This window comes from Anarhichas minor, unplaced genomic scaffold (assembly GCF_050575085.1).
Source record: "Anarhichas minor isolate MPS153535 unplaced genomic scaffold, ASM5057508v1 ptg000004l, whole genome shotgun sequence".
Classification (NCBI taxonomy): Eukaryota; Metazoa; Chordata; class Actinopteri; order Perciformes; family Anarhichadidae; genus Anarhichas; species Anarhichas minor.
Window position 1 is genome coordinate 6,277,243 of NW_027466450.1, and position 24,878 is coordinate 6,302,120.

The following is a 24,878-nucleotide window of genomic DNA, read 5'->3' on the forward strand; positions in this document are numbered from 1 at the left end:
CTGTGGGCAACTGCCTTTCTCTCTATTTATGAAATGGAGCCAGTTATTTAAACTGAAATTGTCATGTGCGCAGATAACGAGGATCCCAAGAAACGGAAGGGGAGCAAAGGGACGGTAATGCACTTAATTAATTTGATTCATTGAACGTTCATGCAGTCAGTTTTTGATTATAATTGTTCATTGAGACTAAATGATAATCCATAGGGATAACAAAGCAACCATCTCAATATGCCATTCACTGTATTACTGCTATAAGTTACTGAATACCAAGCACTACTGTGGGCAAATTTCTTAGGTTGTTGTATTTTATTTGAGTTTTTCCATTGAATGCTACTTTATACCTGCACTTTTTACTCCGCTGTATTTATTTCACATGTATTTTCTTAAACTAATAAAATATGCTCCACCTGATGTTGATCCGATAATGTAATAGAACACGGACAGGGACCATTCTGCTTAATGAGCTTCATTTTGATAATCAAAGTACATTTTGTTGCCTGCGATATGATCTAAAATCTGCCTCCACTGCTGCTGAACACTATGCTGATGCTTTTTTTTGATCCATCAGAGCAAAGAGTTGTGCGGTTACCCGCTCAGCATCTTCTTCATAGTTGTGAATGAGTTCTGCGAGAGGTTCTCCTACTATGGCATGCGAGGTGAGAACACTGAGTTGTGTAACATTGACCATGTGATTATTTGTGTAACCATGATGATAAAACCACGTCATTAAACTCATTTATTTATTGACAGTGATGGTTTTGGAAAAAAAACAGATGATGATATACTGTCAAATAAGAAGAAGCTTACGTTTTCTCTGCCTGTTCACAGCGGTCCTGGTGCTGTATTTCAAGTACTTCTTGCGCTGGGACGATGACTTGGCCACCTCCATCTACCACGTCTTTGTGGCTCTCTGCTACCTGACCCCCATCCTTGGGGCCATTGTGGCTGACTCCTGGCTGGGGAAGTTTAAGTGAGTTTAATTATTTTGTCATTAAACGTGCAAGTAGTTAGAGGGTGATTATCTCTCAGTGGTGAAAAGTAACAAGAAGGCCTACTGTACTTAAAGTTACTACGAGGAACTTTTGATTGTTTGTGACACACTCTCAATTAATTACTGATGCCTCTGTATGACCTACATAAGTGAGCAAGACCACCAGCGGGAAGACTGGCTATTTTTATATAGTTGCCTGCTGCTCAGCTGGTCCCTGCTGAGAGCCAACACCAACACCAAGCTGCTGGAAGCCGAGGCAGTATTGTTGAGTCCACTGCAAGGGAGGGAGGCACAGGAGAACCAGAATCAGGGCTGAGCGGGGCAGACTGTCAGACCCTGCTGTAGTAAAATGGGAGGTTATCTAAAGGAAATCTGGTGCAAGGAAACACTACCATTTTTTTTCCACAGGGACCTCCAAAATCAACACAAAATGAAAGTTCCTTGTAGTGGCCTTGTAGGAATTGGAGTAGTATATCCCTTTTTTTTAATTCGGAAGGAAATGTTTCTACTCAACTACATTTGTACAGATAGTTAATCTTTACTTTTTAGATTCATATTTGAGATTAAAAGACATATGATAAGAAACAATTCTCTCCTTCACAGTAGTTATTACACCGCTGCTATCTCTTTCCTTCTTCACCTTACAGGACTATCATCTACTTGTCCGTCGTCTATGCGATCGGCCAGGTTACGATGGCTATCAGCGCAATCCATGACATCACTGACACGGACAGAGACGGGACACCAGACAACATTACCTTTCATGTGTGGGTTTCTGTTTTACTAGCCAAATAATTGAGTCCAGGTTGTGAGCTTTAGGCAGGCAGTTTGCATCACGTATTTCGACAGTACTCCACTCATGCACATGTTCCTCTTCACATTTAGCGTGTTGTCCATGGTGGGTCTCTTCCTCATCGCTTTGGGCACTGGTGGCATCAAACCTTGTGTTGCTGCCTTTGGTGGAGACCAATTCGGTGATCATCAGGTTAGAACAGTCTTCTTCTTCTATAATGTTTAAGCTTTGGTTGTGACAATGACATTGTTCTTTATCGCATGTCATCCATCCTTTCTCTCCCCTTATTCCTGTCTCCTCTCTACTATCCACTCTCAAAACATAGTCCCCTAAATAGCTATAACAACACTAAGAGTCTACAGCCATGCTGAGAGGATGTTCTTTGGCACAGCAGAAGGAATTAATTTAGACATAAACCAAAGTATTTGGTAAATTAGATTTCATGATGGCACTAGATGAAAAGTTAAAGGAGACCTCCACCAATTTTACACATCAAAGTTAGTTCACAGGTGTTGGAGACTACTACTGCAAGTGAATAACAGTTGTAAATGCCTCAAGTGATGTCACTTGAGTCAAAGTTGGTTGGGTCAGAAGACTAAAAGTATGAAAATTACAAAAATCTGGGGGACTGGAGTTAGAAAGAACTGAGCTTACCAGATCTGTAGTGTGTTCGCTATACCTTAATGAATTAAGCTTGATCGCCTTTGTAATGGAGATTTCATACCCCTTCGGTCTTCCCCTGTCTAAGTGGGTAAAGGACCCAACTTAGTGGCTGGATATTACATGTTATCTATACATGTTTAATTGAATCACTAGGTATTGTTAGGCTAAATGTTGTCTGTCAATTGTTTGATCCAGGCTAGGCTGAGATTTAGTTGTAGACGACAGTTTGATGCTTTGACTGCACTGCAGCAGCCTCCCACTCAAGCTATCTATCCATAACTCACCAGCATCATTCAGCAATTTACCAAACTGACAGTGAAAATTCCCGCATCATGTGCCTCATATAAGATCTGGATTCTTCTGGTAATTAGTTTGCACGCTTTTTGGCATTGTCCTGTTTCTCTCCTTATCTGCAATTCTTTCCCCCAAAAGGGGGCACGGCCTTGGTAACTGGCGCTTGATGAAACAATGCCCGTCTTGCCTATCTCTGTTTGAGGCTACTGGTTCGGGGATGCAAGCAAAATACAGCACAATACAGCCAAATCTCCGACTAAAATGTTGACAGTCAAGGTGCATTGTGAGTAAAGCAGGCGCCAGGTTTTGACAAGGAAGTTACTGCTACTTGATACTTTTTCAAGTACCAAAATTGGCAAATAATCAGCAAATTGGCTATTATACGTTCAAACTGTCCATCTGGAATCTAAGAATGCTAATTGAGTGGAGTATTCCTTTGAAGTTTAAAGGAATCAAAGTTACTACAGGGGCACATGGATGAGTGTACTAAATTAATCGCAATCCATTCAAAATTTGTCAAGACATTTCACTCAAGATCACACACCTCAACTCATGGTGGCACCAGAGGAAAAATCAGCAAATCACCTTTAGTGTTCATCCTCTGGAGACCATCACTGTATGTACACATTTCTATGATAAACAATATTACTTCTAGGAGTTTTTTTTTTACTTTAGTCTTGACCAAAGTGGTGGGCTGACGCACTGACATTGCTATCCTTGTGTCGCAAAACTTTGGTTGTATCACTTAATATAATAAACAAAGATATCAATCAGTTTCGAATTGGTTACACATTATATTCAGCATTGCACAACATGCATGCAACAGAAGGTAGAAGTTCACTGACTGTATTTCTCTGTTCAGGAAAAGCAAAGGAGAACGTTCTTCTCTGTGTTCTACCTTTGCATCAATGGTGGGAGTCTCCTGTCAACCATTATCACTCCAATCCTGAGAGGTACATATGAACAGGACATAAGGTCTATGACAAACCATGCCATAAGCATGAGCGCACACGTAATAACAGTCCTTGAGTATGAGTCAAATCTGAATTGTAATGACAGTTGTTTGTCCCAATCTGCAGCTCAGAGCTGTGGCATCTACAGTCAGCAGAAGTGTTATTCCCTGGCCTTCGGCGTCCCTGCAGCACTAATGATGGTTGCACTTGGTATGTCTAAATCATTTGGAGACTATAAAGCAGAAATGTAAAGATTTGGTACATATACTGTGCACTGATAATGATGTTGTGTCTGTGATGCCCCTTACAGTGGTGTTTATCGTTGGTAGCGGTATGTACTACAAAGCTGAACCACAGGGAAACATCATGCTTGATGTGTGTAAATGTATTGGGGTGAGTCTGGTTTACACCATTTGCATCAACACATTCCATATTAACAACAGTTGATCGAGGTGTTTCTAAAAACATATTTTATCCTTAACATTCTTCTTCAGTTTGCCGTTAAGAACCGCTACAAGCACAGAAGCAGTCAATACCCAAAGAAGCAGCACTGGATGGACTGGGCTGAAGATAAATATACTGTACGTTTCACGTTACTTAATTCTCTAAAGTTTCTAACAAGCTGCTTCACCAGTGGAATGACAGCAGTTGATTTTCCCTCTGTCTGTGCTGTAGAAACTCCTCATTGCTCAAATCAAAATGGTGCTGAGGGTCCTCTTTTTATACATCCCACTCCCGATGTTCTGGACCCTGTTTGACCAAAAGGTATTGAAAAGTTACCCGTACCTTAGAAATGCAACATCACTGGCTGACAGTGGAAGCTGTGCTTTACTCTGCATCTCTATTAAAGGGTTCTAGATGGACTTTGCAAGCCACCAATATGAATGGGAACTTTGTAAGTTTGATGATAAACCAACTATTAATATATTTTAATTATCTAATTTGTTTACAATGTGTTCATGTTTTAATAACGTATTTGTGTCTGCAGGGGCTACTTGTTATACAGCCTGATCAGATGCAGGTGAGTTCAAATAATTGTATCATGTTAGCGTGGACCGACAGACGTACTGCGCTTTATTTGAGAAAATTCTCACTGTGCGATTTATGTTTTTGAAGACTGTAAACCCCATCCTGATCCTGACACTGGTGCCTATCATGGACAGCTTAATCTACCCTCTGATCAAAAAGTGTGGCCTGAACTTTACGTAAGTACTGCTGGAACTCAGTGAGTCAGCGTTGGGGCTTAATACCTGGCCTTGGTCCCTTGGTCCCTTATTTGGTTATTAAATAACTTACAAAACCTACAATCTGCTCGATGTAGCTTTATACTTAGCGTCTGGCTTTGAGATTGGTATCGATCCTTTCCATCCAACTCTCGGCACAATAGCAAATTAGGCGGATTTCTCAAAATGTCAAAAAAAACTATTCCTTTAGCTGCTCAACAGTGGAACATAATGCTGTGAGTGAACAAGCAGCATTGTCAGAGTGTTCAACTACAAAAGCTGATGTGTTTTTTCAAAACTAAATTTTGTAGAGAAAAGGCTGATTATTTATACAAGACCAGTGTAATTTTACAGTCTGATCAGGCCCATATTGTGATGTTGTTGATGTCAAAAATGCTGATATTACAGTCATAAATAATTTTTAAAGATAGACATTTGGTGATGTAATTCTCTCACATTTTGTAAAAATCAGTAACAGGATTTAATGTTACTTCAACAGACCTCTGAAAAGAATGACAGTGGGGATGATGATGGCAGCTATAGCTTTTGTCTGCGCTGCTTTGGTTCAGATTGAAATTGATGTAAGTAACGATTGTGTTCATCTCCTCATACACTGTAGAATGCACATCATCAGTTTAGGGAATAATTTATTTTAAAACTCACTGAAATTTCAGAAAACATTACCCACCTTCCCATCAGCCTCTCAGAGTCAGTTGAAATTACTTAACATGGGCAGTAATCCAGTGACGGTTGAGCTGCCTGGCATCGATCCTCTTGTACTTCCTGCAGCTCAGGTATGTCCTTATACAATAACAAAAAACTTCTACAATTTTGAGATTCATGCAAGTTTAAAATTCTGTTGCATGCAAGCCAAAACACCACTGTCTATGTGCACACATTCCTAGCCCAATGATCGCACAGTTTTACTTTTTTTTTTTGCAGGCCAGTGATGAATTCTTCACATTTGACGCAGAAAGTATCAGCATGTCAATAGGCAGCCCTTCAGTGGTGAAAAATATTTCCTTAGCTAAAGGAAAGCGAAAAACGCTTCTCATGACCTCAAACATCGCTGACAACTGGATGTTGGTGAGTTAGAAGCACAAAATAATATCAATAAAGACACACAAGAGGCCATTTAAGTTCAATTAATCAACATTCGTCGTTTCCTCAGACAAATGATGCGATTTCCAAGCCACAAGAAGGCAACAATGCAGTCCGGTAAGTTGATACAAATGTTTAAACTGCTAACAAATATGCGATTAATTGATTAATTGAACAACAGAAAATTAATCATTGCCGTTTTTAGTCTCTTATCAGGTAAAAATCACACAGTTGTAACCCCAATCTTTGTCTGCAGATGAACTGGTTGAAAATAAAGGGATTCCATACGTTGGTTTTACTGACTGTTTTTACATTTTCTGGCTGAATATGTTCCCATTTCAGATTCATAAATGGAATGAATACAGCAGTGAATGTGTCAACTCCTGCAGCTGCCTTTGGAGTAATTGAGTCATTTGATTATTCCAACTACTCCCAAATAAGAAATGGAAAGTAAGTATTTTTCATCTTGACAGAAATCAATACTGTTTTTTTTATACTAGAATCATTATTTTATGCAAACACAAATTTTTCTTTTCTAATGATCAGGTCCATCTTCACCATACAGAATGGTTCACAGTCATGTGAATACAGCAGGGACTTTGGATTTGGAAGTTCATATACCTTCTTTATACCCAGCACTTTGGTCATTGGACCTAATGTAAGTTTCTTAAAGCTCTTTTTGGAAAATATTAAGCCTTTATAAAAAAATTGAAACTACATTTTTGTGACCTGTTTTTAAAGATTTGCTTCTTAAGAAGGCAGGGATGGGCTTGGGGCTAAGTGTCACAGACATGGTCGGGAGGTTTGGATTAATGCATTTTTGGTTTTGGTCTTTTCATGGGAATTTCATGATTATACGAAAAATACAGAATGAGCTAGCCTATATACACATGCTCATTTTTATGCTCAAAATCAAAATCCATCCAGCTACCTTCTTTTCAGTCACACACGTTGAGAAACACCATCCTAAAGTGAACTATTGTGATTATGTGTTTCAGTGTCAGGAGTCTGTTACTGTGGCAGAAGACATCAAGCCCAACACAGTACACATGGCTCTCCAGATCCCGCAGTACTTCTTCATAACTGTTGGTGAAGTGATGTTTTCTGTTACTGGTCTGGAGTTCTCCTACTCACAGGTAAAATTGTATACACATTTTCACACCTCATCTCAGTGATGCACAATCAAAGAAGTTGCAGGACACAGAAAATGAGAATATTTGATTCTGTTAGTCTTTGATAATAGTTCTGTTTTCTTTGTTTATGGCTAAATTCATCTTGTGTACTTCTTTTGTGTCTTCAAGGCACCTAGTAACATGAAAGCGGTGCTGCAAGCAGGCTGGTTGTTTACTGTTGCTGTGGGTAACTTCATTGTTCTGATAGTGGCTGAGGTTGCAAAGCTTCCCAAACAGGTAAAAAAGAAAATAAAAGACTAATTAAACTCAAAACTAAACCTCAGTGACTCAAAGTGACACCATACCTCGAGTGGATGTGTCTGACATGTTTTTGTGTGACAGTGACCCGCGATGAGGCATTAATACCACGTTTGTCTTTCTCCTCTTTCAAAGTGGGCAGAATACATCCTATTTGCCTCTCTCTTGGTTGTAGTGTGTTTTATCTTCTCCATCATGGCGCATTACTACACCTACATCGACCCTGCAGAAATTGAGGCCCAGTTCACTAAGAAGGTTTATGAAGATGATGATGATGAGGATGATAAGAGCAAGCTACAGAAGGCGCAGCTCGAGATGGTCAAGAAAGACTCAAAAGTCAAAAGTCACAAAGATGAAGATGATACAGGCAAACAGACCAATATGTGAACATTTATATCTGATGTCGACACGAGGTAGAATATACTTTCATGCTGCCAGTGTTGTCCATACAAAGTTCCCTATTCAGTACAACAAATTCATAGAATGTTATCTGTAGTATTAAAACGACAAAGACTGATGAACCATTTATATATCGTTGGATTTAATTGCTCTTTTGTATTTATGTGCAAGTTATGTTCAAGTACACAATAAAAATAATGATGTTAGTGTTTTTTCCCACTCACAATTCTTGTATTGAGATATTTTGCCCAAAATCGATGAGCATGTCATTGTTATTTATAGCACTCTACCAAACTGATATCAAATCTCCAAAATATACTTGACTGATGTCAGGCCACCAACTGAGCTGTGAGCTCTTAAACTGGTAAAAAAAAAAAGCGGTTTTCATGAGTGTGAAAGTTCTACACTGCAAAAATGAAAATCTAAGTAAGATGAAATATCTTAAATCAAGGCAATATTATGCTTGTTTTTTGTCTGACAAGATATTTCTTCTTACCAGGCAGTTTTTATGTTCGAGCATTTCACTTGTTTCAAGCGTTTCAGTCCTTAATTATCTTAATAAGGAATTATGACTTGTTGCTGAGATTTTATTACTGGTTCTGAGCAAGTTAATGCTTGAAACTAGAATTGCCATAATTATAAGGCTGTTTGATCATCACTGATGAGTCCAAAACTGCTTTGTCAAAGTCAGAATTTCTTATTTCAAGCATCCGAACCTTTTCATCAATGACCAAATGGAATTCATTGTTTTATTGTCAATCTTACAACACAGCACAGCAGTTATGTATTCCTATAGACAAAATACAGTACAGAGCAAAGACAGCACTTAACAAAGTCAAACTGTTTAAGAACAAACTTTCTCCTCGGCCTGTCTCATCCTTTAGCAAGCTAAAGTGAGTGAGCACTGTGCTAACATCTCATTTGGAATATAAAGGTTGCCATTACATTCATCTGGCCAAGATGTGGTTATGAACATAAGCAGAAATGCCATGTGATAATTCTGTACATCTAAATGGACTCTTAATACATTTGATCTAATAGACATTTAAAACAACCTCCAATAAACGCAGCCAGTATTATAACAAGATTCAGATGATTTACTGTATTTAGGTAGCTATCTTTATTATTACGTATTTTCACAGCCGTATACTTCAACAGTTTAACTACAAAGATAGTTAGGGTTAACCCTAACCCTTTTATTTTTAGATGGAGCCATTATTTTACTTGAAATGAGAGAACATTTATTTATGTATTTCTATGTATTATTTATAATCCATCCAGTTAAATTGGAAAACTGAGAATAATAATTGTTGAATTATAATTGATGTGTACTTTCTTTATTTGATTTGACAGTTGTTGACTACACAGAGACGTTGTTACTATATATATGGCACTAAATAGCGCAAATTAGATAATGCCTCAGAGCTGTCCAGGTGTCTTCTGTGGAGTTGTTGAAAACAGTGGGGGCAGGTTCAATTCAATTCAATTTATTTTTGTATAGACCAAAATCACGAATCACAAATTTGCCTCAGAGGGCTTTACAATCTGTACACATACGACATCCTCTGTCCCAGGACCCTCACATCGGAACAGGAGAAAAGAGGAAGAGACCTGTGGGAGAGCAACAGAGGAGGGATCCCTCTCCCAGGATGGACAGAAGTGCAATGATGTCGTGTATACAGAATGAACAACATTTACAGAGTTACAACACATTCAATGCATATGACAGAATCATGGCAGGAGGCAAGACCAGGGTCCAGGTATCACCAGGATCCATAGAAACCTGCGAGGTGAGAAAGCACAGAGACTCTGGTGAAGGAGCAAAGTCAGCAATGTGCGTTAATGGTATTGGTACCTGCGATGTGAGAAAGCATAAAGAGTGAGTGAATGAGAGCATACAAACACTGTCATAATGTAGGAGGTTAGAGTAAATCCCAACATTTTACATAGTTCATTATTTTACAATTGTATGATCATAAATACTATATTTCAAAATATCCCTCCTATAAGCAAAGCTCTCTAAGTTTGACTGTACTTAACTCTCAGTAAATAATCAATGTTAACAATTTGATATTCAAGGAGGGATTTGGTAATCCTTAAATTATTATAGTGGCACCAAACATACTAAGCCAAATTACGAAAAATTCTAACAGACAAAATCTATTCTGAATCCAATGTTACAGGTCAGATATGCTACTGGTTTACACGACAGGAGTTTGGTGAGAGTATATTACCCCATCATCCTACATCGGACACTGGACGTACCCTAACGCATGTTGGCAGATGACATACTTTAGGAAGAAGACTGACCACCCACTATTAATACTGACAGCAGCCTGTGGCTTGCCCAACACAGCGACATTTCACCATGCAGGACTCAAGAGACGCGACTGTCTCTCCCCGACAGTTCAAACGCTCACCGTCAGCACTTGACTGCAGTCAGCATTGGTCCAAGAAGCCAGGGAATCTAAGCATGCATATGACAGAACTACGGCAGCGGCAAGACCAGGGTCCAGATATAACGATGATCCATAGAAACCTGTGAGAGAAAGCACAAAGAGTGAGTGAAGGAGAGCATAAATACACTGTCCTAATGTACATCAGACACACAGCAGTGGTTTGCTTTCCAGATTAAAGGTATTTCAAGATGATACGTCAACATTCTAATTCTGTCGAGAACATGCATGTTCCATCCGGCATTCCATTCTATTCTCAATGGCCTTTTATGAATTTTTTTATGAATTCTTTTATGAATTCACTATTTGCTAGTTCAGCGATCAACATGTTTTCCATGGCACAGTTTTCACAAAACTCCACACATTATGACCCATTTACAGTACGATCTGAAAAGATTGTAGACCTACAGACTTTTTGAATTGTTTTTTTATACAAGTTATTACTGACGACCATAATAACCAGAGATGTTTGTATGCTCCTCCACCGGTGTGGGAGACTCTTGTCCCTCCTTCTCATTCGTGTCTCTTGGGTCAGGTCAGGTTACTCTGCTGGGCGTCAAAGACGTGCGTACAGCGACACTTAGCGGCTGACATGGTGAACAGCACCTGCCTTTAAAATGCGAAACGGCAACGTTTGTCCTTTACGACTTTCCGATGAACGCCGCTGTCATGTCGGCCCCCTTCAAGATTGTTCTGCATCTTCTTTCTCAGAAACATTCAGAGCCTTTATTTGCCTTGGCCAATGAGCTGTACCCCGGACAGTTTAATGCAGGGGTCTTCAAAGCTTTTTAGGCCAAGGACCCCCAAACTGATAGAGAGATGGAGCAGGGACCCCCGACTATATATATTGTATAAAATTCTGTTTTATATTAAACTGGGCCTAGTGCCATGTATAAATATACCTCTTTACTGTGCATTCAATACTAAGCTATTCAAATAATACACAGGTTCATATATTCATGTTTTTATTGTAAACATGTGTAAGGTACAGTGAGTAGGGAGGCCGTGCCACTGCCATTTATAAACGTACCTTGTCAACTGATACCAATGCCAATATCAACATTGTCTGTCAATTGCATGATAATGCACACAAGCTTTTCAAATTGACGTTCTTATTTTAAACATAAATGTGGAAACGAAAATGAGTGATGGCCTATTAGTGCCACTGCCATGCATAAACATACCTGTTATCTTGCATACAATACTGAACTATTAAAATAATGGACAGATTCATGTTTGAAAAAATTGTCGAATCAACCAAAAAAGAGCCCCGCCTCACCGGTGTACACAAACTGGATGACGGTCTCCATGACAGACGGCGTCACTTCCTCCTAGTCGGATCTCGGTGAGGCGGGACTCTACCAGGGGGCAGGTGAACATGGCCCGAATGTAGGGGCTCACGGCTGCTAGGAGGACTCTGAGAGGAGAGAAGACGCTCGTTTCAGAGACATTACTACGGTTTACAGTGTTTAGTTTTGTTGATCTTTCACGCTCTTTGATATCAAACAGAGGCTGCGAACAGCTTTACTAGAGATGTATCAGTGCAGCATCATCACAAGTCACATCTGATTTGCATGCTATGCTTTAATTAAATTTATTCAACTGGAATAAAATGAATTAATCATAACTTTGATACTTGATTTATGGTGTTTTATCCAGTACAATACATGAAATATTTGGTGGTTCTGGTTCAGAATATTCTCCATTTCATATGATATGTTTCTGTATGATATAGCCGTCTTACCTGTGACACATGAACTTCTTTCCCTCCACAAGAAAAGTAACATCACACAGCTGCTGAGCATCCAGGAGCTGCTTCAATCCTAATCAGGAAACACTCCTGGAAGTGTCATCTGACCGTGTCCTCCAGATGAAGCCACATCCACACTCACACAGTTTTGGGTATGTGTGAAGCAGGAGCACCCTGACCTGGGACAGAAAGCTTTGGAGCAGCTACTACCCTTTGCCTCCACATATTTATGTGAGGCCTCCTTCTCTGCAATGACTGTGATCAAAACAAAGCAAAGAAACAGACTGTGCCTGGAGAAGAGCTTGATCACAGCAGTTGCCTCCCTGCCACCAAGACTGACAAAGATCCTCAGTGAAGCACAAGTTTCTCATTAAAATGTAAATGCAAAAGCACTCAGTTCAATGCAACAATGCAATCTTCAGTGTTGCCAGTTTATTAAATCAGACACTGATGGCACAGCGCTGTGTATTTTTTTCAACCAAGAACCACTGTAATAGACAATAAATAACTAATAACTAATACATTTAACAGAACTAATCATCTTAACGGCCATATGAGATGTTTATGATATTTTATATTTAATCTCACAAATGTAACAAATGTATTTTCAATATGTAGAGGTCACACAAATGGGACTTTACAAAACAATAAATCGACTTTTCAAAGTGGTCTTTAAGTTTGTCTTTTTATTTATTTAACTATGTTATTATTATAATTGGGGATATAGGATTGGGCATATTTTAGGTCTTGGATGTCATATTTATCTGAACATTTATATAAATAAATATATGTGAAGATAGCGTCATTTCTAAACCATACAACTGTAAATTTAAGAAATGTAAAAACTGAACCAACAGTCCAAACATCACAGCTACATAAATAGGCTACACACGGAGGAAAAGCAACACTGCAAGTTTCCATCAGTGACAACTGTGCTTTTCTTTTAATACGTTTTGTGATGCTTCACAATCGTTAATCGATGGACACATTCAGAGCTTTGAAAATGTTGACATCAAGTTGGATGTAGGCTTTCTCAATAAATATCTTTATTTACAGATGCTAAATAAATATCCTTACATATTATTATTGTTATTACTATTATTATCGGCCACATCATTGCACAAAATGAGACTAATAGCCAACAATCTAGCGTTAAGTATTACAATTACACGGAAAATTAGGATTTTAATTATTTTTATACTATATTTATCCCGTTAAGGGGGAAATTCGTCTCTGACCCATCCCTGTATACAAGGGGCAGTGGGCTGCCTATGACAGGCGCCACATGACCCGTCTCTTTTCATGCGGTCACCAGACAACCCTCTTAACCCAGTGAGCCACGGTCGCCCACCTCTTCTACCCATCATGCCCTGGGGTCACGCAGTCGGTGGAGAACAATTCTGCAGCGCCTCAGCCTGGCTCTAAAATCTACGGCCGCCTCGCTCACATGAGATCATCGTTACGCACGTTTTCATGGCGTCAGAGCAAGTCGGACGCAAATCTACCCAGCATGCATTGAGCGCCGATCGCCGGTGATCGATTCTGTGCACGCCTGGCTTATGTCGAACGAGCCTAATGACGACACATGCACCGTCGCCTCTCCCTCGCTCTGATTGGTCCTCCGGAAAATGAAAATGACATTAACCAAGATGGCGCTGGGCGACCGAGAAAAGTGATGAGAGAATAGAACAACAAGCGATACAACTAAATAACAGTGCGCATTTATTTACTCTGCGCGACACTTTTGAGACCAGACGTCTATCTTATCATCGGGGGACTGCAAAGCACGCGCTGAGAGTCCGCGCTGGTCTACAGAGATCTAATTATTCAACTGTTTGCTAGCTGCTAAAGTAGCTAACGCTCGCTAACTGCGGAAGGAGGGTGAGGAGAGTGAGGCAGGCAGCTCGAAGTACGAGCCGACAAGTCGAGCTCACCTCTCTGTTTTACACGTCAACTCACCTAAGTTATCCTTTGAGTTCGTGGGACGGACCGGGTCATCCCAACCAGAATCTAACGTTACACCTCTGACAAGGGAGGCAAAAAAAGGACGAGGAAAGGAGGAAAGGCGTCATCTTTGCTGATCTGACGCCATGGCTCTTTCACCTATTATTCAAAGTGGACTGCCGGGGGTTCAGGTAAAACACATATATATTGTTACATTTCTAACTTTCAGAGGCACGCTTATTTGGTTAAGAGCCACCCGACATTTTACGTTTCCTCTGAAGTTGAGCTCGATGCCTGTAAATAACTTTATCTACAGGAACACTGCGTCATTATCTCGATCAACACTTAACGTTATCGCCTTTGCTGTGCAATGATTAATGCACCTATTTGTCAAGTCCAGTGTGTGTTGTCAACTCTAAAGTGCACTGAATGACTAACGCACCGTTAAACCATAATTTATTCTGCTCGAGTTTACTCCTAATTTATGAACAGCATTCAACTTGCAATTTAGTCCACGTCCACTGTTGTTATTGTGACCAACAGAGAAGTAATGTAATGTCAATGAAAGACAAGGAAGACACCAACTGATGATTACCTTCATTTTCCATTAATCTGGCAATTCTGTAAGTCTACAAAATGTCAGAAGAAAAAGAGCAACCACCATCAGAATTGTCCTAAAGCTAACCCAGGGTAATCTAGGTCTATAACCAGCCAACATTTAACAACCTAAAGATCTTTAGGTTACAATGATATGAAGCCTGTAGTGAGAAGCTGGAACCAGAGAATCTTTGGACATTTTGCACAATCGATTTATTAAATGATTAATTAATAGTTGCCATTTAATAACCTATTGATCCACTAATTGATTAAGTGACTAATAAATGCACGAATGAAGATATTCATTTTACAGTCACAATAAAATACTTTCTTATTAATATTCTGTTGCTTGACTTTATAGTAGTTTAAGATGTATTGTCCTTGTGGCGTAGTTTTATTTTTGTGGGCCACCAATGGCATAGTAGCTCGAATATGTTTTTTTGAATAGTCTTTTGTTCAACTTTATTTTAGTTGAACCGGCCACTAGCTGCCAGTCAGGACACGTCCTGTTTGAAGATCACACTACAGCCTCTACAGACTGTGTAATCATAACAATCTCAAGGAGTGACCTAAATACTACTTCTCTTAAATTATGAACACAGATATGCACAGACATTACGCAGGTTCACGTGGTAAAAAACGGACCTGAGTCCACAGGTTAGTATGCAGAAAAGACTTAGCACTTGGGATGCTGGAGGTGAGCCTTGAACCCTGAGGCTGTGGTGCGTGGAGGCCACTAGACGACACAGTTGTGTGGTGCCGATGGGAGAGCATCAAACCCACTTTTAGAGCGAGGTTCAGGCCGTTGTAGTTGTCGCAGTAAACCTGCTGACTGTGTATATGGCAAGTACATTCCCATCATGTGTAGTCTGTGGCCGCAGCTCCATTGTTCTTTTCCCCCATTGTTTTTACAGCGGTCCGCCTCGACGTTATGATTTTCACCTGGATGACTGACCACACCGGTGTTGTGATAGTATTTTGGTTGTGTTGTTTCTACTCTGCTTTATTCTGCACCGCTCTGCCGTCTTTGTTCTAAAGTCCCTTTGCTATCAAATTCAGCAGCCACCTCTTTGCCAATTTTTCAAAGTGCAGCTGCTCATCTCCCCTTCCACATAGGTTGACCACCGTGCATTAGCACTTTTACAGGAAACTGTTCTCTGGGGGGGGGGGGGGTAAACTGTGAGGCAATCTGCTCTCTGAGCCAAACAGTAGGGCTGAAAAATAACGAGCATATTATTTTGACTGGTGTTACAATTGCAATATCAGAGGGTATAATCATTTTTACATCATTATTTGTTGAAAAGACATATTAATAAGGAGGCCATATTGTGATTTTTAATATATTTATCCTTATGGCTGAGTTACCTGGTTCATTAAGCATTAGGCTTAAATGCTTTAGTTCGTTCATTTTAAAGCTTCTGCAAAAATATTTGTTTCATTTGAATTTTTCAGATAATCTTAATAATATATAGAGTGATGCTCTAACAAAAAAAATGAAGCTTTTTTTTCAGGATAGACTTATTTTTGTGTAATATTTGACTATGAGATGATGGCACTGCAAACACTACTCAGACTGTTTAGACTCATGATTGCTGTGCGTGAAGGGAAACTGAACCGGCCAACTTGCAGACCATTATTCCCTCTCTGGTGCTCCATCCGGGAATGAGCCATTTAGTTCATTCAGTGAGTTCGCGTGTAGTCCTGCAGTTTCTGTTAGTGATGGAGGTCTTTAAGCCTCAGTCTGTGTTACCATGTGGTCTCATGATTGAAGTGTTACCCACAGCCTCAGGGTAAAAAAAAAATGGTGACATGCAACGGTTAAGGTCTGGCTAAATTACAACATTTGTATATTTCACACTTTGCCTGAGTTAAATTACCCAAAAAATGTATAGAATTATGCGTTTGGGTGATTTTTCTCGATTAAATCGATCAACAGAAAATGTAACAGTTTCTATTTTGATAATTGATTTAATATGAAAACAAACTGAGTATTGTTGGGTTTGAAACTGTTGGTCGGACCCAACAAGACATTTTTAGATGGAAACCGTGATGGGCATTATTCACTATTTTTGGACATCATAGACGAAACAATTAGCCGCACAAATTGTCTGCAGATTGATCTGTAATGGAAGCAGTTGTCAGATGCAGCCCTAGTGGTGAGGCTCAGGGTGCACGATTCATTTAATCTGTTTTTAGATTGCAGTGTATTAAAATCACAGGCTGAATGTTCCCTGATTGCTGGCTCTTTAATTGCTAACTTGAGTATAGTGTATCCCAGAAACATGATGGGAGACACTAAGCCATGTTGCTTGTCAGACGTTACTTATAATGTATTCTCTCTCTCTCTCTCCCCGTCCTTCTCTCTGTCACACAGAATTTCCGAGCGGATCCAGAAGAGTTTTTCACCAAGCTGGACAGGATAGGGAAAGGCTCTTTCGGCGAAGTTTTCAAAGGCATCGACAGTCGGACACAGAAAGTCGTGGCCATTAAAACTATCGATCTGGAAGAAGCGGAGGACGACATAGAAGACATTCAACAGGAAATCACAGTCCTCAGCCAGTGTGACAGTCCCTTTATCACCAAGTATTATGGCTCATACCTAAAGGTGAGGAAGAAAATCATCGTCAATCTGTCCCAGCTCCTGCTCGACATAATGCGTGTGTGTCAGTGTGTTCCTGCAAGCATGCGTGCGCAATGTAGGTCATTAAATAATGCATACTGGCAACGGAACAAGTATTGCCTTTTTAATATTGCACAGATTGAAGGACTCAAAGTAGGCCGACGCTGCTGTATGTAGCTCGAGGGCTTTTCAGAGTGCAGTCTGTAAGTATTTGGATATTGACGTATGTTTTACTCTTTCTGCTTTGTACTCCAGCAGATTCTGGCCTTTTTAAACATCCTATATAACATTTCTATAGTGAGAGTAGATTTTCAGTCACGCCACATGTGATGGTGCTTAGAGTGCCTCTCACAGCATTTACTGTGGTACTTAACAGCAGTCGGGAGAGAAGTGGTGGTCCATTAGCTTAAGTTGTGTTGCTGGTTGAAGGAGAGAATTAAGGCTTATTTGTGTGTGTGTTGTGTGTCCGCGCACTTACGTTTGTGTGTAACAACTCATAATGCAATAACTGCTCATAATGTAATAATTCAAACGTAATGTAATAATAAGCACATGATAAAAGCAAACCATGTGAACATAACGTATAAACGGTTTTCTGTTATTACATTATGAGACATTTATTACATTATAGACTAAACAGAAAATGTTGAATAATGTAATAAATTCAGCTCATAGTGTTCAAAGTAACAAAAGGAGTACTCTCGGTACATTTACTGTGGACAAGGTGAGGATGAACCGTTACTCTGTTTGTAATAACTACGATAACTTTGTACACCGTCTGACTGAATTCATCATTTATTTTCCAGGGTACGAAGTTATGGATTATCATGGAATATTTGGGTGGAGGATCAGCTCTGGATTTGGTAAGTATGTTAAAATACAGAAAGTGACCCTGCCATATGATAAACAATATGATTTTCAGGACATTATGACATTTATCTGATGTGTAAAATCTGTTCAAACTTCAGCCCAAAGTCACTTTCTCCTCTAACGTGTCCGTTCTTCTAGTTGGAACCAGGTGCTCTGGATGAAACGCAGATTGCCACAATTCTCCGAGAGATCCTGAAGGGGCTCGAGTATCTGCACTCTGAGAAGAAAATCCACCGAGACATCAAAGGTAAGCCTTGAACAAATCGTATGACTAAAGTGGTTGAGACAAGTGGCATCGTTTGTATCTTTTTAAGCACTGAACGTTCATATCTGTGTCCTCTTGCTTTCAGCTGCCAATGTGTTGCTGTCAGAACAAGGCGAGGTGAAGCTGGCAGACTTTGGAGTGGCGGGCCAGCTGACGGACACCCAGATAAAGAGGAACACGTTCGTTGGTACTCCTTTCTGGATGGCGCCTGAAGTCATAAAGCAATCTGCCTACGATTCAAAGGTCAGACTCATTCCAGCTTCTATTGAGTGAAGTGTAATGTTAGAAAGAAGAATCCCAAAGAAAAACAAAGATGTGTGTGAAATCATTCCCAAATGATTTGTACATTTTGTCTTTGTTTTCATCGCTCTCTTGACCTCTGTGTTCAAGTTGTTGAGCACTTTTTTAAGACCGGTTTTCTAGACTATAAATGACCGAATACATATTTTTGGAATAACCACAGCTATGAGTCAGTGCTTCAGTTTACAGGGGTTCCTCAAATACACCCGTGCTGCTTAAGTCAGCCAGTTTAAATGTCATGTGTCTGTGTGGACGAATGTGTGAGATTCTGCTGCTTTATTCGATGATCTTTTCTCTCCCAAATGTCTGCTTTTGTATTATTATTTTGCAGGCAGACATCTGGTCATTAGGAATAACGGCAATAGAACTGGCTAAAGGAGAGCCGCCGCACTCTGAACTTCATCCTATGAAGGTGTTATTCCTCATCCCAAAGAACAACCCACCGACACTGGAAGGAAGCTACAGTAAACCACTCAAAGAGTTTATTGAAGCCTGTTTAAATAAGGAGCCTAGCTTTGTAAGTTTCAAGGACAGTTGTTCACACCGTTATGAGTAATGAGGCCAGAGTATTCTTTTAATATTGACCGGTAAGTTTGTTTTCTGTGTTTTCCTTTAGAGGCCAACTGCCAAAGAGCTGTTAAAACACAAGTATATTGTACGGCATGCCAAAAAGACGTCCTATCTGACGGAGCTGATCGACAGATACAAGAGGTGGAAATCCGAGCAGTCTCGGGAGCAATCCAGTTCCGATGAGTCTGATGAGTAAGTTGTCTGGAACATAACAATCCATCCGGCAAGACTTCCCAACTTTACACTCCGAAGCAAAAATCTAGCAACTCTTGAGTACACTGATGATCCTAAACATCCTGTGTCACCGCAGGGAGTCAAACGGCCAGGCCTCTGGAGGAGACGACGCTGGCAGCGATGACTGGATCTTCAACACCATCAGGGAGAAGGACCTCAAGAAGTTTCAGAATGGCGCAGCACAGCCAGCTGAGCTTGAAAGGGAACAGGTGAGACCACACGCCATTGTAGAGGAAAGAAGTAGTGAAGCAGTAGTAGAGCGCCTCTTGTTGTGTCTGCGGTCTCTTAGATTTCCCCTTTTGACATCTAAATCATCTTTTGTTTCCTGGTGCAGGAGAGTCCAAAGAGGCCTTTGTCACAAAGCTTATCAACAATCTTTTCTCCGCTGTTTACTGAGGTAATGGCACTAATGTTATTATCATTACTGAATGCATGATTTCAAGTAAAACTGTTTACAATCATCAATGCTCATCACAAAGAAAGAAATGCACCGTACGGTCAGATGTATTTTGTCAGAGACAGAGAAATCCACATTCTATTGGGATCTAAAATGTGTCATTTTTTCGCAGTTGAAAGAAAAGGGCGAGATGCGTAATGGCAAGCCGGAGGCTGTGGAGGCGCTGCGGGAGGCCATTTTCCTGGCAGAAGAAACCCACCCAGGGATCTGTGACTCCCTGGTAGCTGAGCTCGTGCAGAGACTTCAGAGGTAATCAGGGTTCATGTTATCTCAAGACCTTTTTAGGCTTGTTTTAACCCGAGTCCTGTTCAGTTCCCTATCTAGATATTAACCCTTTTCTCTGGTGTTTGTCAGGTTTTCTGTGCCACAGGCTACTGCCAGTCATTGAGAGGCGCCACATCCAGCTTTGCTCTAATTTCCCACCCTGGTGGCAGCAGTCAGATCTTTTCCTCTGACCTCCACAGCCCGGGATGAAGTCTCCCAGGAAGGTCTCCATCACTCATTAGCCTGAAGCAAAATCCTGGCCTATATAATGTCTGTTCATACGCTAGCACACCACCTGAGGGTCCTGTTCAGGACAGTCGGTGTTCAGCCGCTCGGCTGCAACCACGACTGCCACCTGCTGTATTAACGTCCCTTCTCAATACCTCCTTCACAGCTGTTTTTTTTTATTTTGACGGTGGAGTCTGCTGTCTTTCTGCGAGGACTCTTTGAGTTATTGATTTTGATGAGCGTAGGTTTACACTCGGCATCCTTTTTGGAGGAAACACCTTTGCTTTATTAACTGTGTGCATGCGCGCGCGTGCGGCTGCGCGAGATATCCTGTGAAGCGTGCGGTGACGAGTGGGTTGAAGCATTCTATTGAAAACTCAGGTATCCTGCTTTAAGTGGATCGGGTTCTCTGGGAGACGGACAGAGCTCTATAGGGTGGCTGTACAGACTTGTAAATATGCTCATTTCTACAGATTCACGAAAAAAAACAACATTGAAGTGTTTGTAATGGAACCACTGTGTACAAACGGCCAAATGCAATCTGTAGATAATGGTTGTGAGGTAAATATTTTGCGAGACTAAAATGGCCATACATGAGATTGCCTTGCCTTTCTACTTGTTCTTTTGTATATCGGTCTTTTGATTTATTCCAGTTGTTAAACCTTCTACGTACTCATCCAGTGAATGAAAAATGGCTGCCCTCTATCATGTTTTACTCTTGATTTATTATACATTTCTTAATACACACTCTGCTGTGGCTGTAATAATGTTGCAGAATGTAAAAAATAAAACAAAAAGGCTGGATCGATGACGCCCCCACCAGTTTTAAACTGCTCTGACGCCAGCTCCCGCTCCACGAGGCCTCCGCTTGTGTTGGTTTGTTGGACTCACCCCGTCGTCTTCTTCTTCTTCTTCTTCTCTTTCTTTTTTTGCGGTGTGTTTTTGACTGGTCAGATGAACCGAGGGTTCGTCCATTCATTCCATTAACAGGGCAGCGCTGTCATCTAGTTTAGGAATCAGCAGACTCCGTTAGTCTTCCTTTGGAGCTGCAGCGGTACTATCCATCTCCTCAGCTTACCCACAGCTTTAATTGCACTTCAAGTATAAATGCCTTTTTGTCTATAAACAAAGTAGCCATAACACAGTAGCACGAGACTTACAGCATTTTGCAGGTATGCTATCTGGGAGAACAACAAAAAAAAAAAAGTCCACCTGAAGTCTCGCAGCTCGGACTCTGGAGTCGGCCATGCAGTGTTAATATTTGCTCGGCTGAATCTTTCCACTTTGGGACTTGTGAGACGTTTTCACTTGTACAGTAAAGACAAAGACTTGTCTCGTAGTAGAGGACACTGCTCTCAGATGTTAACATGAAGCCACGAGGTGTTCACTGCTACTGCTTGTGACTGCAGTTAAAGAGGAATGTGCATGGTAGTGTAACAGTATAAAGCCCGTTGGTTGGCCTGAGCGGTATGTGTTGTAGCATACTGTAGCAGGACTGGACAGAGTTGAGTCAGCCTTAGAGTATTTGTGATGAATGGGATGAACAGTATCTGCTTTACTATGTTAGATCCGATGCTTCTGTTGTGATTTCTTCTCTCTTGTGTTTTCCTGTGGCATTAAAATGCATATGCAGCAATACTTTTAAACGACAAAACGATAAAAGATCAAACATATTTATTTCATTCCTTGTCAGTATGATGCATGTATGAACAAATGGACTTATTTTCCTTCTTTTCAGACGAGAGGGCTTTTTATAATTCTTATGGAGTCACACGGGCGACATATGGTACACGGTACACAAGTTGAAGCGACAGTGCTGAAAATCACAATTTACTCGCTTTCTCGGGGAGAGTTCGATTAGAAGATCAATCTGCTGTGATATTTGTCCGTTAAATATGCAGCTACGCTGGTTAGCTTAGCACAAGGACTGGAAACGGCTAGTCTGCCTCTGTCCAGAGGTTACAAAATGTGCTCACCAACTAACACTTCATAGTGATGTGTTTCACTTGTACAGTACCTTACAGGAGGCTTCTTGGCTCGGACCAGTCGAGTCAATTTAATATGCTATGCTTTATTAGCATGAGGGTAACAAAGACAATATTGCCAAAGTGTCAAGTGATAATGCGATAAAAACTAAAGAGGTACAATTCATTAAATCAAGAAAAAAGGGTACCTAGCTTAGTATTAAAAAAAAATGCACGTTTCACTACTTGCTGTAGCTTCATTTTATTCAGTGAAAGTGAGAAAGCGGTATTCATCCTCTTCTTTAACTCTCCACAGGAAAGCGAACAAACATATTTCCCATATTCTCAAATTTGTTCTTACTTTGCTTTTAGCATTTAAACAGAACATTCTCTCCAAAGACTTTCTTTTCTTTTCTGCTCGCTAATTGCGGCGAAGTACAAAGTTTAATGCGTTAAAGTGGAGTACGTTGTTCAAAGTAGAACCCGGTTAACCAAAATCAAGAAAAGGTGCCCGCCTCAATGTCACGGTTGTGTTTTCTGCTCTTCTGAGAAACATTACTCTTCATTGTAACTTGTGAGACGTGCCATGCCCCTCCATCCCAAACTGAGACAAATTCAATACATTTGCACCTTCGACATGGTCTGTGATGACTATTTCTTTTTATGTGTTGCACTTTGCAGATTTATTTAGTTATTTTCTTTTTTTAAATGGTAGTTTAAAAGGCTGCAATGTTAATGTTGCAATTACACCCGTTTTATTTCCTTCCCTTTGTGTTGTATGGCAATAAAGCAGTGTGATCGCCAAGAGTCAATCCTTAGCACAAGTAGGCATATATTCTATGAAACTATTTTTATAACCCAAAAGAGCAGTATTATGTCATAGAGGGAGTAAAGTTTGGTTCTGTGATGTGTAAACGTTTCAGTAAACACTGGATAGCAATCACTTGAAATGTGCGTTTCATTTTGTGTGACTTTGCTGACGGTTCATAGTCCAGTATACATGTTTGCTAATTCAGGACAGTGCTGTGGGATTTATTGAAAGTTGTCAAATGATTTTAAGGAAAAAAAAAATAAAAAAATCCAGTACAATTTGATGAATGGTTTTTACTTATTTGAAATGTGCTTTCCTGCAACGTTTTAGATTTTCTGTGATTCAGAACCGTTTTCTGTGCATCCATCAACCTGAAGGGCCTCTAGTTCTAAACATCACCCGTCTTGGATGCTGTACCGTATAACAGTCTTAGTTTCAATTCACTTGAGCACAGTAGTCTGTGATAATGGTAGGTTCTTAAAATGCACACGTTTATTAAAAATCAAGAGATTAATTATATGAATTACTGAGTAAAGTGTTTGACCTTTTCAATTGCTGTCAAGTCTGTGACTATGAATTAATAACTTGAACTCAGAAGTATTGACTTTTAGGCAGCAATGCTCCAAAATGTGAAAACAAATGTAAAAGCTCAGTGCAGCTAAAATGTAAAAGGGCCGCGTCATCATTTTGTAGTAGGGTTATATTTAGACATTGTATGTGAGCAGTAAAGTATTATTGGAGTCTTCTTTTCTTAGTTGGATGAAATGTGTGGTACTAAAGCCGTGATAGCTGGAATTTTAACAGCAACTTAAGACATCATTTGTGGTTCACATAAATTGTGAACCACTTCTGAATAAGCTGCTTAATATTGAAATTAGCATTTTTTTTTTTTTTACTTTGAAAACTATTTATCTGAGTTTGTTTTTTTTGGTCACGCAATTGTAGACGTTTCGATGTCCATTTGTGCTGCGCACTTTAAGGACTTCTCCTTCATGTTGGCTTAGAAGCTGACATCTAAAATTCCGTGACATCTACACTAACCGTCTCCAGCTGCGGATGAATTCCATGTAGTGTGATAGAAAGCTGTACAACAGCTACTAAATGGACCTTTTAATACGATTGTTTGGTGTGACCCCAATATGACCAGTTCAAATTGGGCTACTTGAATACAATTTGATCATTTGAAACAATTTTCCATCTTAATTTGTGAATTTAAATCATATGAATCTGCTGAGAAAGACCATGTGATGTGGTCAAAAGCTCCAGAACAGCTACTGAGTGGACTGTGTGGTGAAATGTATTAATTGATTATTTCCATGTGCATGGAAAGTCCTCTGTGGCAGTGTGCATGTTACTACACCTCATCACGTTTAGTGGAAATGATTTCAAATGGCCCAGTAAAAAAATAAAATAAATAAACTGTCAGTAAATACCTCACAGCAAGTTTTATTTATACATCCAAAAACAAAAGATCATATTTCTCACACTATATACAGATATTACATACAGTGTTTTTACACATATTACATAATTTGTACACAAGAAAAATATACATAAAAATGTAAACCTTTGTATACAAAAAATACCTTAGACAAATTAAACAAGGACCAATAACAAAAGGTGACTAGATTAGCTCATCCTATCTTTAAAAACAGTAATACAGTACATTCATATGAGTATAGGAATTTGTCAGCCATCTCT

The 24,878-nt window shown here is 39.9% G+C and overlaps 2 protein-coding genes across 2 annotated transcripts; both read left to right on the forward strand.

Annotated features, from left to right (window-relative positions):
* Nucleotides 1-75: 75 nt before the first annotated feature.
* Nucleotides 76-7,835, forward strand: slc15a1a (solute carrier family 15 member 1a). Its single transcript, XM_076107212.1, has 22 exons — nucleotides 76-114; nucleotides 569-656; nucleotides 829-970; nucleotides 1,639-1,758; nucleotides 1,877-1,976; nucleotides 3,604-3,694; nucleotides 3,821-3,904; nucleotides 4,005-4,087; nucleotides 4,189-4,275; nucleotides 4,370-4,459; nucleotides 4,545-4,589; nucleotides 4,683-4,715; nucleotides 4,811-4,899; nucleotides 5,417-5,498; nucleotides 5,592-5,711; nucleotides 5,860-6,003; nucleotides 6,089-6,135; nucleotides 6,361-6,468; nucleotides 6,565-6,676; nucleotides 7,017-7,154; nucleotides 7,320-7,427; nucleotides 7,584-7,835. The coding sequence occupies exons 2-22, from the start codon at nucleotides 650-652 to the stop codon at nucleotides 7,833-7,835; spliced, it is 2,082 nt and encodes a 693-aa protein (XP_075963327.1). The 5' UTR covers nucleotides 76-114; nucleotides 569-649.
* A 5,651-nt stretch (nucleotides 7,836-13,486) lies between these two features.
* stk24a (serine/threonine kinase 24a (STE20 homolog, yeast)) lies at nucleotides 13,487-23,460 on the forward strand. The gene is made up of 11 exons (XM_076107262.1): nucleotides 13,487-14,188; nucleotides 16,969-17,199; nucleotides 18,021-18,077; nucleotides 18,223-18,331; nucleotides 18,435-18,592; nucleotides 18,981-19,166; nucleotides 19,266-19,411; nucleotides 19,530-19,662; nucleotides 19,788-19,850; nucleotides 20,023-20,159; nucleotides 20,265-23,460. The coding sequence occupies exons 1-11, from the start codon at nucleotides 14,144-14,146 to the stop codon at nucleotides 20,296-20,298; spliced, it is 1,299 nt and encodes a 432-aa protein (XP_075963377.1). The 5' UTR covers nucleotides 13,487-14,143; the 3' UTR covers nucleotides 20,299-23,460.
* Nucleotides 23,461-24,878: the final 1,418 nt, after the last annotated feature.